The sequence below is a fragment of the Chinchilla lanigera genome, unplaced genomic scaffold (genome assembly GCF_000276665.1).
Source record: "Chinchilla lanigera isolate Chin_1 unplaced genomic scaffold, ChiLan1.0 scaffold00050, whole genome shotgun sequence".
In the NCBI taxonomy this organism is placed as follows: Eukaryota; Metazoa; Chordata; class Mammalia; order Rodentia; family Chinchillidae; genus Chinchilla; species Chinchilla lanigera.
Genome location: NW_004955451.1, coordinates 15895211 through 15914549, shown reverse-complemented (window position 1 = coordinate 15914549; position 19339 = coordinate 15895211). Strand labels below are relative to the sequence as shown.

The window sequence follows — 19339 nt, the reverse complement described above, 5'->3', positions numbered from 1 at the left end:
AGCCGGCTTAGCATCTGCTCACCTCAGGGCGGGAGGGTTAGGCCTCCTCTGGAAGGCTGTCCACCCTGCCCGGCTGGGCTGACTGCCCTTTCTTGGTGCTCCAGGCCCACCTTTGCCCACCAGCCAGCTACCTACCCTCCAGTTTTCCCTGTCCATCCATTCATTATTGTTCCATCCATCCATCCACCCATCTGTCCATCCATTCACCTATCCATCCATCCACTTTTTTCATCCACCCACTTATCCATCCATCCACCCATCCATCCATCCATCCATCCATTCACCTATCCATTCATCCATCTATCCACCTATCCATCCCAACATCCATCCATCCATTCATCCATCCATCCACTCTTCATGTTCCTTGCTCTGTTCCATTTCCCCTCTTCCTTCTTGGCCTTGACTTCCCTCCCTCTCTCCCTCCCTCCCTGAGCATCTACTTTATGCCCCACAGTCAACAGGAGCCCATCTTAAAGCTGCATGCTGAGCAGAGGCTGGCTCCTGAAGAACATGAGCGACTTGGAGAGGAAGAGAACAGGCGAGGACATTCAGGCCAGGGCTGGAAGATGCTTGAGGAGGTGGGGGGTCAGCGAGGGGCCAGAGCTAACCTGTGGGGGTGGGGCTTCTCTTCAGTGGGGCATCATGGGTAACAGGCAGCACTCGAGCTGTGCTGTCCCCGTGTTGGAGCTACTAGGAGGTTTGTGAGTCAATCTATTGCTGGTCCTTAGCCCCTGACCTTTATGTTCTTAACATCCTGGTGTGATTCCCGGGTACAGACATGGACCCCCGTGATCTCCCCTCCTGCCTCGCTCAGCACCCTCGTGACACTGCTTCAGATTTTGTGTCTTTGAAGGAGGCTGTGTGATGTTAACATGTCCGTTCCCTCCTCTGGGCTCGTGCTCCCCACCTGAATATTTGAGAGGTTGCCCCATGACTGCTGTTGCTCTTTGGGCTCTGACTTTTGGGGACTCTCTAGCAAGAGGGGCCTGGATGTTGAAAAGTGGGGCTTGAAGCCCTGCAGAGGGGGGCTGGACGCTGACCAAGCAGCTCCTGCTGCGGACGGAGGATGGAGCACAGAGCACCCTCAGCCCTGAACCTGTGTCTGCGTGTCTCAGCCGGTTGGCGTTGCTGTCTCAGCCATCTGTTGTGTCACAAGGTCACCCGGCCTGTGGAGGGCCAGCTGGGCGACTCTCCGTGAAGGAGGAGCAGTGTCTCCATCGTGGCTGAGCCTGGCCCTGTTTCCACGTACTGATGTGTTTTGAGCTGGCTGGGACTTTTCTTTATCCCTTCAACTGGCCTTAAGCAATGCACATCGGTCCAGTGAGGTGCCGATGGCAGTCTCTGAAGCAAAGACAACAGGGGGCTTCCCCGGTCCCCATTGTTCCTGCAGTGGACTGACAGCTGGGGGTCAACTTGTAACCCCCAGCTGCACTGAGTAAGCGTGGTGCCGGGTGTGGGAGGCCCGCCTGGGGACCCTTGCCAGCGGTGTAAGAGGAGACCTGGAGAAGAGCAAAGGCTTTTGGGAACTAAAGAGGCTGTCGGGAGCTGGTGGAAGCTGTAAGGAGCTGTTGGTTGTTTTGGAGGAGCTCATCATGCTGGCTTTCCTGATGAACTCGGCTGTTTTCATCCTCTGAGGAGCTCGGGACATCGCTGGCACTGAGAATGGCTGTGGTTCACTTTGGGGGAGCTCTGGTCCTCACTCTGAGCATCGCTTCCTGACTCCAGAGGGGAAGATGGTGCACTGCCGGTCTCTTGGAGAAGCTTGCTGCGCTGGCTTTCCTGATGGGAACTCAGCCATCTTGATCATCGGAGGAGCTCGGGACCTCACTGTTGCTGAGGATGGCTGTGTTACCTTTCAGGGGAGCTCTGGCTCATCTGAGTGTTGCTTTCTGGCTCCAGTGCAGACCCTCAGCCTGCTGGCACAGATCCCTCATCCCACTGGCATAGACTTTCTAGATTCCATCACTGACCTTTGGGCCTTCCCAGCGTAGATCCGTGAACAGGCCTACATAAGACATTGTCGTGGGCTCTAGGCCTCCAGGTGAACTCGTGGGAGGCACTGTGATGAGTTCTAGGCCTTTGGCTGGACTCATCAGGACATTTCTGTGAGGTCCAGGCATTCAGCTAGATTTCTTGGTCTATAGTATGTGGATGGATTTCCTGCACTCTTTCATGTGTTATTCTTTGGGTGACTATTATAAATAATCATATGAAATGTGTGTTCTGTATTATATTGTTTCATCTTGCAAAAATATCCCCCAAACCATAAGAGTTCCCTTGTGTGAGCTGGGACAAGGCGGGATGTGTGAGCCATGCTCCACGCTGTCAGCTGACATCGAGCCTCGAGATAGAGGCTATGACTTCCCAGGACTTAAAAGATTACACATCAGAGCTGAAGCACCGACCCCAGAACATTAGATACTATATCAATTGTGTTATCCGGATTACTCTTTCTGCATATCTTTCTCTCTGCATGTGCAGAGGTGACTTCAGGCCTCCTACCCGGTCCAACTCACAGCACTTACCTACTTCCTTCCCACGGTTCTCACAGTCACTCATCCTCAAGCCACTCCCTTCTTCTTCATGAATGAATACACCTGGGCTCGGCCCTGGGTCGAGGCCTTTGCTCCAGACAGCTGTCATCGAGGCTGGACTTGGGGCCCCTTGGCCTCCCACAACTGCAAATATGCCTTAGTGTCCTTATTCTCACCACGGGTTGCACTCGGAGTGGTAGATTGGAATTGACTAGCTAGAATCCCAGTAACTTTTCCATGGGATCACGAGTATAAACTTCCTGGGCCGCGGTGAGGACCGGGAAGGGCTCTCTATACTGGCCCAGACGCGCAGGCCGGGCTGGGAAACCAGGGGGCGGCAGCAGAGCTCTCTGGGGAGAAGGGCACTGTGCTCTGGGGAGGTGCTGCAATCCTGCCGCCGGCCTCTCTGGCTGGCCCCGCGCTCCCACAGCAGAGGCTGCTGGGTCCCAGCCCACTGTCCTCGCAGGGGACAGTCTCCAGGGCCGCAGCCTCCCTGCTATACACAGGAGGCGTCAGCTTGGTGGGCAGAGGGGTGGGCAGGCCAGGCGCTAGAGAGAAGTGGGGGGCACAGCTCTTCCAGGAGAGAAAGAGATGAAGCAGGGTCCATGGGGGCCTGGGGGTCACTGTCATGTGACTCAGCCTTTCTGGACCCCATGGGGCCCGGGAAACGCACGGGGCTGGCAGAGAATCAGAGACGCCGGTGACGAAAGGGGTCGAGTGCAGGTCTGGTCTCTGTTGGAGGAGAGGGGAGCACGTTCTTTCTCTAGGCCCAGGACCCCCCAAATCTCTTCTGGAGCCACAGTCCCCCAAGGGTTCCGGAATATATCTTCCCAAGCCCAGTGGGGGACAAGCGCCCTTTCCCTTCCCTGCCCGGTTGAATGTGGAGACCCGGGGGAGGGGAGAGGGAATCGCAGAGAGAGAGGATGGTAAGTACCTCCTCAGGGCTCTAGTAGGGAAAACAGGACAATTCCGGCAGCCACCACCTCCACCAGTGACAGGGTCAACGCCACTGGCAACAGGACACGCCGGTGTCTGTGTCCTGCACGCCGGGAGGCAGCATGGAAGACCGGAAGGTTGTTTCTGTGGGTTTCTCACTAAGATGCGTGACGACCTCAGTGTGACCGTGGGAAAAGCCAAACTGGGGCCATCGAGAAAGGTCACAAAGGGCAGGAAAGACCTAGGAGCTGCCACTGATCGGAGGAGACGAATGCTGCAGGGGACCCTGAATTGTTCCCTGCAACAGAAGGTGCACAGGAGTGGAAAACGGGTGTTGAAAACGGCACAGTGCTCGTGGCACAGTGCTGGGATGACAGGTGTGGTGGCGCATGCCTGTCATCCCAGCACTCAGGAGGCTGAGGCAGGAGGATTGCCTTGAGTTTGAGGCCAGCCTGGGCTACATTCAAGGGCAACCTGCAAGACAATCTGTCTTAAAAAACCAAAAGAAAAAAAAAATTAAAAAGAAAAAGTGCTGTCTTTCTCAGAGCAACCCTTTATTGGTGAAGGTGCCAGAGAACTGGGCGGTGGGAAATACAGACCCAGGAAGGGAATAATGCCCGAGCCCCCGCATGCTAATGTGCTGAGCCCAAGGTTGCTTCCATATGGGGCGCTGCCCACCTGATCACAATGTCCCTCTCCCCCTCCGCCTCGAGGGGGGCACAGGTCTGCAGCAGGGGGAGCTCCCCGTGTCCTCTGCAGGTCCCATCTCCCTGGAGCCGCAGAGCATGGCCTAACCTCTGAAGGACAGAAGGAGACCACGTGGGCTAGGGTGGGCGCTGGGTCTGGCGGTGCCCTGGTGAGAGACAGGGAAGGACCCGGAAGGAAGGCCCCAGGGAGACGGAGGAGGCTTGGGAAGCTGCCGAGAACTGGGGACTCAGGAGCCAGCAGGAGCTGGCCAAGGTAGGGGGCCCCTGCTGGGGAGGGTCGCTTCCAAGGCCAGGACCCTGCCCACACTCAGACCCTGGGCGTCAGGCACCAGGGCCTGGAGGACACTTTTCTGTCGGTTTAAGTCGCCAACTTTGCGGTCCTCGGGTGTGGCAGCTCCAGAGAGCAGGGACTGTGCTTTCTCAGGCTGGCTCCTGATTAAATAAGGGCCGGCGTGGGCGTCTCCTCTCCCCTGTGGGGTTGCGGGCTTCCTAGAGGTGGGGAGGGGCTCCCGCCTGACTGTGCCCCGGGGCCCTGTCCAGCCCTCCGCACACAATGCGAGCCGTGTGGGGGGCTGCCTGGCCCGGCCTGCCTCACCTGTTTGGGTTGGCGCGGGGCTGCCTACCGGGCGGAGCCGGAGACTTACCGCAGGAGGCACCGCCCGGGCTTCTCCCCGCCCCCCTCCCGCGCACAGCCTGCCTGGGAGCCCGGGCGGGGGGCAGAGCTGGTGGGGTACAGGGGCGGCTCTGATGCCCACCCCAGCCTGACAGCTCCTCTGCCCCCGTGAGCTCTTCTCAAAATGCCAAGTGCGCTGGGAAGGGGGGTGTGGGGTTGCCGTGTCCCCTGCCTGGCTGGGCCCTTGGTGGCCCCTTGGGCCCCAGTCTGTCGGTGCCCACAGAGCTTCGTGTGCTCCACGCCCGGCCCAGGTCCAGGCGCGAGGGCCAGCAGAGCCTCTTCTCAGACAGTGAGTGTGGCCCCATCCCTCAAGCTGCTGCATCTTTACCTTTCGGCTCCCACTGGAGGAGGGGGGGAAAAGAAGGAGGGAGACGAGGGGGGACCCTCCTCAGGGGCCCACGGGGCCGGGATGAGGGGACACGGAGTCTCTCTCGGTCCTGGGCTCCCGGGATTCTGTCCTGTTCCCTGCCAAGGGGAGACAGGCAGGGGGGCCCCGAGGAAGCTGGGTGGGGTCTGCACCCCCGTCCTGCTCCCCATGTCTGTGGATGGGTTTTTTTTCACAGTAGGAACCCCGCCTCCCACTTCAGCCAACAGCATCGTGTGTCCCTCGGCCAAGTCCCTGCTGCTTCCCCGCTGCTGCCGGGGAAGGTGCAGGACGGCGGGTGCGGGGGGACCTTGCTCTGGAAGGAGATTAGGGAGTCTGTCCGGGCAGGTGGAGCCGGGTGGGGCCTGGCTTACTCACATCCTCAGGAGTCCTGGGCACTGCAGATTTGGGGAGCCCCAGGCCTCAAGGCTGTCTCAGAGTTGGTTTCTGAACTCCTAAGCCCCACGGGTGGGGGCGCCCCACTTTGTCTTTTGTGGCAGTCAGGGGTGGGGCTGTGGAGGCTCTGCTACCCTGCTGGGAGCCGCTGATCCCCCAAAGGCATCTGAGCCGCCCTCCAGCGGGCTGTCGGGGCCTGTCGGGGAGGTGGGCCGGCCAGGGCCAGGCAGCCCCAGACACGACCACATTCCTCCCTCTGCCTGCGGGTCCCGGGCTAGGGGCTGGGCTGGCCAGAAGGTTGCTTGGGAAGTAGGGAGCTGAGGCTTTGGTGAGCAAACTTCCAAGCAGGGCCAGCTAGACCCCTGGAGGTGCACCCTGACCCTGTCCACTCTGCCCACAGGCTGGGCACAGACCTGCCGACCCCCAAGGGGCTCAAGTGCAAATGCCCCGCCCGTCCTGCCCCCAGCAGGGCTGCAGGGGGAGGCTGAGAGCAAATCGGGGGCTGGGGGTGAAAGTGCTCTCAGCTGGGCGTGGTGGGGCACACTTGCAATCCCAGCACTTGGGAGGCTGAGGCAGAAGAATCACTGAGAGTTTCAGGCCAGCCTGGGCTACATAGGGAGTTCAAGGCCAGCCAGAAAGACATAGTGAGATCCTTTCTTAAGAAACAAACAAAAAATCCCCCAAACAATAAAAGTCCTCCTGCAGTCCTGTTGCCTGAGCCCTTCTAGGGCTATGTTGGGCCACAGCCCTGGTAGGCAGCCTCTGCCGGACTTGGTCACAAACCCTTGGGCACAGGCCCCAGCGGGCACAGCAGTAGTCTTCACCCCACTGTGCAGATGAGCAAACAGGCTCCGGGCGCCACCAGCAGAGGCTAGCCCCTCAGCCAGCTCCCTGCCCTTCCCCGAGGTCTCTAGCTGTCCCCTTGGGGACCCTTGGGCTTGGCCACACTGGCCAGCCGTGCCATGTCCCTGTTCCCAGAGAGTGGTAAGGAGTCAGGGCCTCCCCGTGGGTGAGGGTGGTCTCAGTGGCCGGCAGCGGGGGAACCCAGGTGCTGGGGAGCCAGCAGGTCACCAGGGTCACCGTGAGAGGCTGTGCTCTGTGAGCTGGCTGGATCCAGTGTGTAGGGTCCCGTGGGGTCCCGCAGCTCCCCGGGCCGATGACGAGGAAAGTGTAGCCTGCGGGCCCGCACCTCCCTGGTGAATCACGCCTGGCGGGACAAGAAAGCCCCAAACACCCCAAACAATGAGTTTCCAGTAAAATATGACAGACGTGAGGAGGCGGGGAAGAGAGGGAGCTGCCTGGGAGTTGGCGCTGGCCCGAGGGTGGTGAAAGCCCAGGGGAATGGAAAATGCCAGGCCCGCCCCCTCCCCAGTGTATAAAACCCCGCGTCCTTCAGCTTCCAGCACGGCTTGGCCTCTCTCTCTCTCTCTGTCTGCCAACCCGACTGCTGTCTCAGCCTCACCTCCCTCCCGGGCACCATGACCACCTGCAGCCGCCAGTTCACCTCCTCCAGCTCCATGAAGGGCTCCTGCGGCATCGGCGGTGGCATCGGAGGCGGCTCCAGCCGCATCTCCTCCGTCCTGGCCCCCAGCGCCTACGGGGGCCTGTCGGTCACCTCCTCCCGCTTCTCCTCCGGGGGAGCCTGCGGGCTGGGGGGTGGCTATGGCGGTGGCTTTAGTAGCAGCAGCAGCTTTGGTGGAGGATACGGTGGTGGCCTTGGGGCTGGCCTTGGCGGTGGCTTTGGTGCTGGCCTAGGTGGTGGCTTTGGTGGTAGCTTTGGCGGTGGCTTCGGCGGTGGCGATGGACTCCTGGTGGGCAGCGAGAAGGTGACCATGCAGAACCTCAACGACCGCCTGGCCTCCTACCTGGACAAGGTGCGGGCCCTGGAGGAGGCCAACGCCGACCTGGAGGTGAAGATCCGAGACTGGTACCAGCGGCAGCGGCCTGCTGAGACCAAAGACTACAGCCCCTACTTCAAGACCATTGAGGACCTGAGGAACAAGGTGGGCAGCAGAGGTGCCACTTGGTCACCCCCCTCTGGGAGCAGCAGATGCCCCGGACCCCTGGCACATCCGGATTTCCAGGCAGGACAGACTACAAGCCCTGATCCCTCTTCCTGGAGTCCTGGATGCCCCCAGTATTTGCTGGGGGAGAAGGCGGTTTCCCCTCCCTTTGTAGCTCAGGTCCTGGGCTCGCACTCCCAGATTCTGGGGGACACCAGCAGTTCCTGCCCCAACATTTGCAGGGGAAGCAGTTGAGGCTTTGGGGGTTCTGTGACCCCCACCCTCCCGCACGGCACAGTAAGCAGCTACCTGCTCTCCAGCACAGGGGAGGAGCGTGGCTGTAACGGGCCGGCGAGACACCTAAACCGCTCATTAGCTCATTAGTCTGGGCTGTGGCTGCCGCCGCCCATGAGCCCTGGCGCTGGCTGGCTGGCCAGGCGGGCGCAGGAAACCCGCAGCTGCAATCAGCGGCAGCCACACCTGCGCCCTGGTAAGCTTGCTCCCTGCTCCACCCCCTCACCCCAGGAGCCCCATGAGCCCCTTGGTGCTGCGCTGCGTGGGGTTAGGGACATGAGATGATTGAGGGTCACCTCAGCCAGGTGCAGGGCTCCGTCTGTCATCTTTTTCTCTGACGCTTCCTCTTTCTAATCCCCGGCGCCAGCTGGGTCTCATCTTTTGGGAAAGTCCCACCTGAGGCCTTGTGCATGGTGGCCCTGAGGAGAAAGTGTGCATGGGGCTGCCCCATGTGAAGGGAGAATCGGAGCTCAGAGCCCACCCAGGGAGCCCCAAGGGGCTCAGAGTCCTGAGAGCGGCTCCAGGTTTTGCAGCAAGCCAGGGACTGGGACCACAGCTGCAGGCTTTGGATCCTAGGGCTTGGACTCTTTGTACCTCCGCAGTATTGGAGCCCTGGCTCAGGGGGTATCTTGGGGCCGTCCCCTAGGCAGGGGACTTGGAGAAGAGCAGGATCCCACAGACCGCTGCAGGCTGCAGTGGTGCTTGGCTACGGATGTCCATTTGATGAAGAGCCTGTGGCCTTTCTCTTCTGCAGATCCTCACGGCTACTGTGGACAATGCCAACGTCCTCCTGCAGATCGACAATGCCCGCCTGGCCGCGGATGACTTCCGTACCAAGTGAGTTTCGGCAGGGGCTCAGTACACCCAGGATTCCCAGGGTGGGGCGTTTTTGGACTCTTTTCCAAACAGAGCTGACCCGTGCCAGGAACACCCCTTGGGGTGCTTGTAAAATGTAAGACTCCTGGGCTCCGCCCTTGGAGTTATGGTTCAGTTATTTTTAAAAGGTTACCTGGGTGATTCTGATCCACAGCCAGGTTTGGGAAGCACCGCTTAGGGAGAGGCTCTGCCTGTCTCCCACCCCAAGTGCAGTTCATGATCATATTTGGAGGCCTGGAGCCTCATTGGTCAGCTGAAGCTGGAAGCACCTCCCTCCCCGAGTTCTGCGGCATGATGAGTCGCCTTGTTCCTGGGGTGCCAGGAATGCTGTCATCTGCGTGATCAATGGGCACTATGTCCACAAACTGCCCTCTGGGTGCCAGCTCCGGGAAGAAGCTGCAGGTGAAGGGAACAGGGCTTCCTGTGTGGACAGGAAGGGCCTCTCATTCTTACGCTGGGGTCATTCCAGGTACGAGACGGAGCTGAACCTGCGCATGAGCGTGGAGGCCGACATCAACGGGCTGCGCAGGGTGCTGGACGAGCTGACCCTGTCCAGGGCCGACCTGGAGATGCAGATCGAGAGCCTGAAGGAGGAGCTGGCCTACCTGAAGAAGAATCACGAGGAGGTGGGCACTAAAAGGAAAGGACAGTTAAAAGAATGGCCAGGAGAGCAGAGACAGGACGGGTACGGGGAGGCGGCGTTCCGGCCAGGGCGCCTCACTGTGGACCTTTCCTCCCCGGCTGTGTAGGAGATGCTGTCCCTGCGCGGCCAGGTGAGCGGCGACGTCAACGTGGAGATGGACGCGGCCCCCGGCGTGGACCTGAGCCGCATCCTGAACGAGATGCGCGACCAGTACGAGAAGATGGCGGAGAAGAACCGCAGGGAGGCCGAGGAGTGGTTCTTCAGCAAGGTGGGTGCCGCTGGCAGAGGAAGGGACCTGGGGGCCCTGCCTTTGGGGCCCGCTGGTGTGAATGGGGTTCCTATTCTGTGCAGACCGAGGAGCTGAACCGCGAGGTGGCCACGAACACCGAGGCCCTGCAGAGCGGCAAGAGCGAGATCTCCGAGCTGCGCCGCTCCGTGCAGAACCTGGAGATCGAGCTGCAGTCCCAGCTCAGCATGGTAGGCACGAGGCTGTGCACAGGGTGGGCCCGGGGTTGACAGAGAGGGTACGGCCGCCCCCAGGGATCCCAGGTCTTCTTTACCTCCCTTACAGAAAGCATCCTTGGAGAACAGCCTGGAGGAGACCAAGGGCCGCTACTGCATGCAGCTGTCGCAGATCCAGGAAATGATCGGCAGCGTGGAGGAGCAGCTGGCACAGCTGCGCTGCGAGATGGAGCAGCAGAACCAGGAGTACAAGATCCTGCTGGACGTGAAGACGCGGCTGGAGCAGGAGATCGCCACCTACCGCCGCCTGCTGGAGGGCGAGGACGCCCAGTGAGTGCCCGGCCCTGCCCTCTCCAGCGGCTCGTCTTCTCTGCCTGCCCTCCAGGCGTCTAACTGTCCTGCCCCTGTCTCTCTTCGCAGCCTCTCCTCAGCCCAGTTTTCCTCTGGCTCCCAGTCGTCCAGAGATGGTAAGCTGTTCTTTCTCCTTGGTGTGGGTCTGGACACCCCAGGCCCCCAGCAGGTCTAGAGCTTGGGTTAGGAACTTCCAGCAGTTGAGTTATAGGGTGCTCACCCAGTATCTCTTATGAACCTCCTCGGGTAGCAGAAGCCCTGACCTCACCCTCCTTGGGGCTAGGACGCCCGTCTGTGCTTCTCTCACCCGTGTAGACGCCATGGTCATGGCGGTCAGCACCACGGACAGCGGCCGCGACTCTTAGGCCGGGACCCAGCAGTGCACTGGGGTCATTTGGATGGAACCGGCAGAGTCTGAGCTCTTAGGAAGCTCCAGTCTGAAGACACAGACTGTCCCTGACCTTAGAGCTGTCGTCTGAAGTGCGATGGCCTCTGTGCTGGGTAACAGCATTGCAAGGAGTGGCAATCCGGGGAGAGGGCAGTAAGGCCAGTTCATCGAGGCCTCAACTTCTCGGCCTGTCTGCTCACGATTCCCCACTGCCTGCAGCCTCAAGCACGCCCTCTCTCCCTCCTCCCCAGTGACCTCCTCCAGCCGCCAGATCCGCACCAAGGTGGTGGACGTGCACGACGGGAAGGTGGTGTCCTCCCACGAGCAGGTCCTGCGCACCAAGAACTAGGGCTGCTCGGCACTGCGCAAGCCCAGGAGGTGCCCTGTGTGGGCCCAGACCTCGCTGCAAGATGCCCTGTCCTGCCTCCCAAACACTTCAGGCCCTGCATTACCCTTGCCCCCTCCTGGCAATCAATAAAGCTTCTTTAGCTGAGTTGCACAACACCTGTGTCTGCCCTCATTGTCTGAGCGGTGTGGGAAGCAGGTGGGCAGCATTGCTCTGCGCCTCATCACAGCTGGGCTGTGGCCCCTGGGACGGGGTGAAAGGGCCTGCGGGCGGGCTGGGCTTTGGTCCCAGGACAGTTTCACCATCTCAGAAGACAGGCAGATGTGGGTCCCGGGTCACGGGCGGACTCTCGCCAAGCTCACAGGGACGTTCACTCATTCACCTGCCCATCCACTCACCAGGCACCCAGCAGCTCTGGAGCCAGGTGCTAGGTGAAGGATTCTTAGCATCTTAGGGGATCAGGGATCCCTTTGAGAAGAGACTGGAAACTATAGATTTCTTTCTTTCACCCCATCGCTGAATAAGCATCCACATTTGTGTACAATTAATGGGGTTCATGGGTCCCCTAGGTCTCCTCAGGGTGATCCATGAACTCAAGGTTGGAATTCGAACTCACGCTCCGCAGCTGTCTTGGCTCCCTGGACTGGCACCAGCCCCGCCCACACCGAGCTGCCCTAGGGCGCTCTGGCTGCAGCCTCCAAGCCCACTGGTGGTGGTATGTGGGAGGGAGTGACAGCAGCAGCTGCTTGTGAGCGTCCACGGAGGAGCTGTGCTGGTGACACCGTGCATTCCCCAGGAGGGCCTGACTGCTTTCCAGCTCCGGCTCTGTTCTGCATTAGCTCTCTGCCTTGGTGGGCCTGAGCCTCCGTTCCCCCGCTTGTACAGAAGAGATGATGAATCCTGCCTCTTGGGGCTGGTAGAAGAATCCGATGAGCAAAGGCACCCTAAGAGCCAGGACTCTGGAGCCTCCCTGTGGTGGAGGAGGGTCTTCGGGTTCCTTGGCGGGGCTGGAAAAGCAGTGGGAAGGGGAGGAGCCTAGAGGCATGAGTGGCGGAGATTCCCGGGGTGGGCGGGGCTCAGTGCCCCAGCGGGGAAAGAGGGCACTGGCCCTGTGTCTGTCTCAGCTGCTCAATGTTTCGGCCCTGTGGAGGCGGGACTGGAAACAGACCCTGGGCTTTGGAGGCAGACACCTAGCACTGGAGTCCGGGGTCCTCGGCCCAGGAGCCTGGAAGAGTTTGGGCGAGATATTGCATCCACATCCCTTCTCACCCAGTGGGGGACAGGACCTTCACTACCCAAGGCTAAAAGAGGGTGAAATGATCTCCCAGAGGCAACGAGTTTGACACCAAGCCTGGTACACAGGGCTCTGTACATGGTCGCACGAGGGCGTCATTAGCAAAAGAAATGCAGTGACGTTGCTTCTCTGTCCCTCGCCGACACCTCTGGAACGCTGGGGTGTCTCCTCCATGCGCACTGGCCACGGGAAAGGCGGGGCTGGGTGCTGGAGGGGGGACTCGGGGAGGCACAGGTCTGAGGCTGCTTCCTCCCGGACTGGGAAAGGATGGCCCAGGTGGGGCAGGACCCAGGGAAGAGGGCTCGTGTCGCCCCTGTGGATGCCGGGCCCTGGGGACCGGGGTCCCAGCTGGGCTGTGAGCCTCCTGCTCCAGCAGGGGGTGGCCTGGAATCTGGGCAGCAGGGCACATTTGAAGGGGCCACACGGTCCCAGACAGAGAGAAAAACCTAGCAAGAGTCACAGGGGGACGCAGCCCGGAATGCGCTGTGTTGCCTGGGAATCCCATCATTCTGCCCTGGACCCGGTGCCGCACGCCACTTCCACCAGAGGAGTTCTGGGCAGGGAGACAGGAGGCTCCTAGCTGGGGAGCAATGGCACGCACCCCCTCGCTGCTGCGTTCCCTGCCACGCCGTTGGGGGAACACGGGGTGAAGCCGCAGCAGGGGCTGCCAGGCCGGAAGCAGGTCCGCACTGGAGCGGAGGAAGTCCCACAGTGGGCATGGAGGCCCCGGAACCGGACGGCGGCCCCAGCGTCTGGCGCGGACGCCCCTGTCCTCTGGAGTCCCCTCCACCACACCCCAGTGGGAAGGGCTGAGCTGACATTTGAGCGCTGCCAACAACCAGTGCTCTGGTCCCCAGGGCCTGAGGCCACCCCACCCAAGACCCGACAGCCCCTCCACGGAAACAAGAGCTGGGAAAAGCGACTCGGTAGCACCGTCTAGTGGACGCAGGAGGGGTTGCCTCTCGGAGTCCCGGGGCTCCGCCTCCTTCCAGTACAGGCGGGGTCTCCACCCTCAGAGCGCAGACCGTGGGGCCACCGGGAAGCCTCCTCTCTAGGGTTCTGAGCCGCTCCAGTTCACCCCGACTGCAAGGGGCCCAGCCCAGCCCAGAGGTTCCCGGAGGGAAAGAGCTACGACCCTCCATCTTGTGTCCTCCATAGCTCCCACTGTCCCAGGTCCCACAGACTCATAGGGAACCCAGGTCGCCAAGACGGTCGGAGAGGAAGTCAGGGAGCGGACCCCGCGCCACTGGCAGCCAGGGCAACGTCCCGCTGTGTGCTGGGCAAAACCACGCAGCCTCACAGCAATCCCAGGAGAGCAAAAGCGACTCTCTCTTCCAGGATCTTTTGCGCGGCGGATCCAATCCTCTGCCCTTTGGCCACGCTGGGCCTCTGCCCATGTCGGGAGTTGCCGCCTCCCTCGAAGAGCATTTGCGTGTGATTTTGTCCGTTCCCGGGGCTCTCTCCTCCTGCTCCTTCTTCACAGGAGAGTCTCTCAGAGAGACCGGCCCGGCCCGTCAGGGCACGTTCCCTGCCCCACGTCCCTGCTTCCCTCCCACAGCACACCTCAGCTACCGGTCGCGCCTATCTGGAGATCTGTTTTACTTCACAGAGGGTCAGGCCTCCTCACCCCTTAGTCCTCCACTCCGGGGCAATGCCTGGCTCACGGCAGGTGCTCGGAAAGGGGTGGATCTAGACGCACGGTGAGAGACAGGAGTGGGAGGGGAAGCCGCTTCCCCCGAATGCAGTGGCAGAACCTTGTTTTGGGACTCGGCCCCCTGGGCCTGGCGGTGTCTGCTCAGCGGGGTGGTGACGGGTGACTACAGAGTGAGAAAGAATCGGCACTGACAGACAGATGCGGGCACCTCCAGCCCGGCGCCAGCGGGCAGCGTGCACAGCCAGGGCGGCTGCAGAGAGAGGAGCGTGACTCAGCCTGCTCTCCCTCCCAGCGGCTACCTGCTGACTCAGGGTCCTCCCTGGCCCTGCCTGGCCTCAGTGGCAGACAGCAGTGGGGAGTGGGCAGCCAGTCCAGGCAAGGAGCGGGGTGGTCCCCGTCATCTCCCTGAAGCCCCACGCCCTCCACGGAGCGCCGGCCTCTCCCCTTTGGGGCACCGTGCAGAGGGTTCGGTGTCTGGCTCCCTCCCGGCGCCCCATCTGCCTCTGCGACCCGTCTCCTGACCCGTGAGCCACGGAGGTGCTGGCTCATGGCCGCAGACAGTGGCACTCATCTTGCTGGGCCGCCACGCCAGGTGCCGGGCGACACGGGCTCCACTTGTCGGACCCTGAGCCCCGAGAAGGTGGCAGCATGAGCCTCGTCATACAGCCAAGAAAAGGTCACTCCCCCAGGCCAGGGCCAGCGGCCTCTGCCTCCCTGGCCCACTTGCCCCACGCGGTTCCTCCCGTCAAGCAGGCGCCCGGAGGTGGGAAAGGTGGCGCCCAGCAGCAGGCGCCGTGCGCCTCAGGTGCGGACTGTCACAGCTGTCCAGACGGCCAGATGTGGGGAGGAAGGCAGATGTGCGGTGGACACTCACGCGGGCCACAGCCAGACACTCGTCCAGGGGCCCCTCCGCCCACCTGTGTTGTATGTGGCCCTGGTGACTCACCAGGGAAAGTCTTCCCACGGGGAAGCTGAGGCTGAGGCCAAGGGGTGGGCTGGGCGGGGTCGGCAGGCCTCCAGCCCCATCCAATGGGGAACAGCTGCTTTCCCCACAGCTCTGTCCCCAGAGTTCCCAAGGAGGACCAGACGGCCAGGGCAGGGGCTCGGGAAGGACCAGCGGGAAGCTGGCTGCGGGGCTGCGGTCGGCCCTTCACTCTCAAAGCCGGGGAGCTGCTGGGACTCCTGATCCAATCCGGGTGGGGACTCCTAGGTTCCCAGGTGGCCTGGCGAGGGCTGGGAGGGGCCAGGCGTGCGGGGTCCTCTGGGCACCTTCGGGGCTGCTCTGGACCGGGGAGGCTTCTGGCAGGGCTGGGGCGGCCTGGGACGAGGCGGTTGGGGTGAGGGTGAAGGCAGGGCTGGTGGATTTGGCATTGGGGCCAGAGACGGGCATCACTGGCCAGACCTGGCTGGGCAGGGGTGCCCTGCTTCGAGCTGGGGTCACCCCAGCAAGTCTCAGTATTGTTGGGTCCCCCCACCCAGAATGCACAGCGTGGTGCGGCTGGCACCCCCACCTTCACCAGCCTCTCCCCTGCCAGCTCAGGGCTGAGGGCCCCCGTCTCATCCCAGCTGGAGCTGGGGCCTCAGTGTGAGCCGTGGAAGCAGGCGGAAGGGACCATGACATGCGTCCTGGCAGCTTGGGGTCTGCAAGACCCTGGGCAAAGCTTCAGCACCTCAAGAACCCGGAGGGAGAGGGATCAGCGTGCTCCCCCGCAAACCCCAGGACTGGGAGACTCCTGTGTGCTGGCCACAAATGCCCTCAGTACCCTCTGTTCTGTTCTGCCTACTCTCAGTTCTATGGTTTAATTACCATCTGATACCATCCATTTAAATATTTAACATATTTTGGAAAAGTAGCTCGCCTTTTACTTCAACAAACACATTTATAAAGGAAATCCTATCCTACTACCAAAAAGAACAGAACAGAAAAAAAAAAAAAAAAAAAGAACAATCAGAATCATTTGCCCAGCTGGGCGTGATAGGGCACGCCTGTCATCAAAGCACTCAGAAGGCACAGCCAGAGGATCAGCATGCGCTTGAGGCCAGCCTGCGCTCCACAGTGAGTTCAAGGCCAGCCTGTACGACACAGTGGGACCCTGCCTCAGAACATAAGAGGAATCATTTGCCCACGATGGAAGGAAATGAAGTTGGGAGTAGTTAGGATTTAACTCCTAACTGGAGAACTAGAGGCCGCTGTTCCCAAAGGTCCCGGCTCTGGTTTTTTGGGCAGGATGACTGACAGGTGTAACGCTTCCCCCGGGAACGAGAGCCTTGAGAGCAAAAGGAAACGCTCTTCTCCCCTTGTCTGAGCACTGCAGTCAAACACAGTCCCTGCACCATCCTAGAGCACCCCCGGAAATGCTGGTCCTTTTCAGGCCCCAGAGCAGAGGTAGCGGCCCCTTCCAGGCCCTGCCGACCATCCTGGGCTCTCTCTCCTCCCTGAGCAGCTTTCCTGAAGCTCATCTGTGTCGGGGTCTTGGCGGGACCAGGCCTGGAGCTGTGTAGGAAGAGCAGGTGCAGCGGGAAGCCTCGGAGACACAGCGTGAGAGTCCTAGGTGGGCAAAGCGGGAACCCAGAGGGGGAGCTCGGGAGGGCTTCGTGGAGCAGGCAATGGAGAGGCTGCCAAGGGCCAGCAGGAGCCTTCTGCACAGGGAGGACGTGGAGGGACATTTCTGTCGGAGGAACTGCATGTGTGGAGCATTGTGAAGGATGAAGGGGCTTGGGGGCATTCGCTGGGGAAACAGGAAAAGAGGGGCAGGAATAGAAAGATTCATTTAAAAGCATCACACTAGCCAGGCTTGGTGGTGCACGCCTGTCATCCCAGCACTCGGGAGGCTGAGGCAGGAGGACCATTGCAAACTGGAGACCAGCCTGCGCTACAAAGTGAGCTCAAGGCCAGCCTGAACTGCATAGCGAGACCCTGTCTCAAAAAGACACAAAAAAGTATCATACCACAGTTCCTATGCACCCTTCCTCCCTTCCTTCCTCCTTTCCTTTCTCTGTGCAGCGCTGGGGATGGAACCCTGGACCTTTCTCATGCTGGCTGAGCGCCTGCCTCCGAGTGACACTCCCAGCCTTTTAAACTTTTTATTGTGAGACAGGGTCTCACTAAGTTGCCCAGGCTGGTGTGGAGCTTTTGATCCTGCCTCAGCCTCCCAAGTAGCTGGTGTTATGTGTGCGCCACCCTGGCCAAGCAGTCCGATACCTCCTGAGTGTTTCTCCCCCATCCCCTCCGGGGAGACGAGCAGATCATTCAGGTCGTTCTCCCAAGGAGGGAACGGAGACTTGGTGAGCTCAGGGAGCTTAGCGCAGTGCGTGGCCAGTGAGCGCGGGGCTGGGGTGGAGCGCGGTGTGTGGTGCACACGCGGCCATGTTTACCACTCTTCCCTGGCCTTGGTGACTGGGATACGCGTTTGGGTGTCTGCCAGGAGCCAGGGGCAGTTTCCCATCTGTACCGTGTCCCCAGGCTCCGTCCAGGACAGACACTCAGCTATGGTCCACCCTGTCCTGCTCTAGCACTGCAGAAGGCCGGGGCAGCGAGGCCACGGCGGCCCCCTCACAGGTCACAGCAGGCAATGGCCACACGTCACTTACAGGGTCCACTGTGTCCTCCAGGTCCCCCGCATGGACCTGCGCTGTGCACTGGGGGGTGGCTGCTTGTCCCTCTCTCCGTCCTCGGGGATGACCGCCTCTCCCAGCACCCTGGCATCTCCTAGGGGCACACACAGTCTCTGGTCTCCTCTCAGCCTGGGGTTCGGGGAACAAGGACGGGGCTTCTCGTTAAAGGGGTCTTCAGGGCATGATCGGGCTCCTGCTCCTGCTGGCAGCGTTGGTAGGTGGAGGCTGTGCCCACCCCCAGCCTCCTTGTCCCTGTGCCCAGCTCCGCTCACACCAGGGGGTATGGGGTGGGTATGGGGACGGCTGCAGACAGTGGTCGTCACCCACGGGGGAGGCAGCTCTATCCCCGAAGTCTGTTCCAGAGGCCTAAGCCTCCGACCGTGGGGCTCGGCCTTGCAGCAGGCTAGGATCTCCAGGATGTAGGTCACCCCCTTGGCGGCAGGTGATTTACGGTGCCCTTGACAGCCTAATGTCCTCCAATTATCCCCACACAATGGAGAGGGGCTGGGCTGCCCCTGGGCAGCCACCAAAGGGACGCGGAGCCCCGGGCACCTGGCCTCCAATCCCAGGCCTCCTGGAGTCTGAGGGGGGTGCTGGCATGGTCGGAGGAGGGCACACCCGGGCGTGCCACCCCGGCCGGGGGTATAAGAGCGCGGCCGGGGACAGCTCGGCAGCAGCAGCACCTCTGGGACAGCTTCCCACGGAGCCAGCGGCAGCACAGCAGCCTCACCATGACTTACAGACAGTTCTCGTCCTGGAGCCGCAGCAGCTGCGGGGGCGGCGGGGGCGGCGGGGGCGGCCTGCGCTCTTCCTTCAGCCGCTTCAGCAACTCCGGGGCCGGGGGCGGGGGCCGCTTCAGCTCTGCTAGTGGCTTCGGCGCCTGCGGCGGGGGAGGGGGCGGCTCCCTCTATGGTGGAGGAGCCGGAGGGGGCTTCAGTGCCGGGAGCCTGGGTGGGGGCTTCGGGGCCGGTGGCGGTGGTTTCGGAGGTGGCATCGGAGGAGGCTTCGGCGGCGCTGGGGGCTTTGGAGGAGGCCCCGGCGGGGCCGGTGGTGGCATCCTGGGCACGGACGAGAAGACCACCATGCAGAACCTCAACCACCGTCTGGCTTCGTACTTGGACAACGTGCAGCGGCTGGAGCAAGAAAACTACGAGCTGGAGAGGAAGATTCAGGAGTGGTACGACACGCAGGGGCCCAAGTTCCTCCGGAAGGACTATTCCCCGTACTACGACTCCATCGAGGACCTCCAGAGACAGGTAGACCTGGCTCTCTCCCTCTCTCTCCCTGCTCTCTCTGTCTCGGTCTCTGTCCCTCTCTCTCTGCCTGTCTCATCTTCCAAGTAGGTGAAGCTAGGCTGGAGGTTTAGCCCGGATAGCCGGGGATGCTGCCTGCTGGAGACCTGGAGCACTGTCAGGAGTGCACTGGTCTTCGGCTCTCAGGCCTGGGATGGGGACCCCCGGCTGCACTCTGGCTTTCACCCCACGTGCACAGCTTCCAGAGTCTGGGAAGGGCAGGAAGGAGGCCTCATGAACGCGGGCAAGACTGGTTGTGGAGCCGCCTTTTGGCCTGGTCTCAGGTCAAGCCTGTCTTTGCCTACTACTCTGGGGCGCCTAGAGGGGACTGCTGTGATCTTTTCAGGTTCTTCAGACCCAGATATCCATGCTGGTCGTTCAAGTGATGAAGAGGATCTTGAGCTCTGGGGATAGACTCCATATGTCTATCAACCATCCACCCATCCACCCACCCACCAACCCATCCACCCACCTACCCATCCACCCACCCATCCACCCATCCACCCACCCA

At 61.3% G+C, this 19339-nt stretch overlaps 2 protein-coding genes across 2 annotated transcripts in view; both read left to right on the top strand.

Moving 5' to 3' along the window:
- The first annotated feature begins 7004 nt into the window (after positions 1-7004).
- LOC102005001 (keratin, type I cytoskeletal 14) lies at positions 7005-10989 on the top strand. Its single transcript, XM_005394411.2, has 8 exons — positions 7005-7613; positions 8662-8744; positions 9253-9409; positions 9533-9694; positions 9778-9903; positions 9998-10218; positions 10309-10355; positions 10879-10989. Exons 1-8 carry the CDS (start codon positions 7089-7091, stop codon positions 10974-10976), a joined length of 1419 nt encoding a protein of 472 aa, XP_005394468.1. The 5' UTR covers positions 7005-7088; the 3' UTR covers positions 10977-10989.
- Positions 10990-18267: 7278 nt separating this feature from the next.
- Positions 18268-19339, top strand: part of Krt9 (keratin 9, type I) — a 6182-nt gene continuing 5110 nt past the window's right edge. The window contains exon 1 of the mRNA XM_005394410.2: positions 18268-18792. Coding sequence (XP_005394467.1) covers positions 18268-18792 — 525 coding nt within the window. The remainder of the gene's footprint in view (positions 18793-19339) is intronic.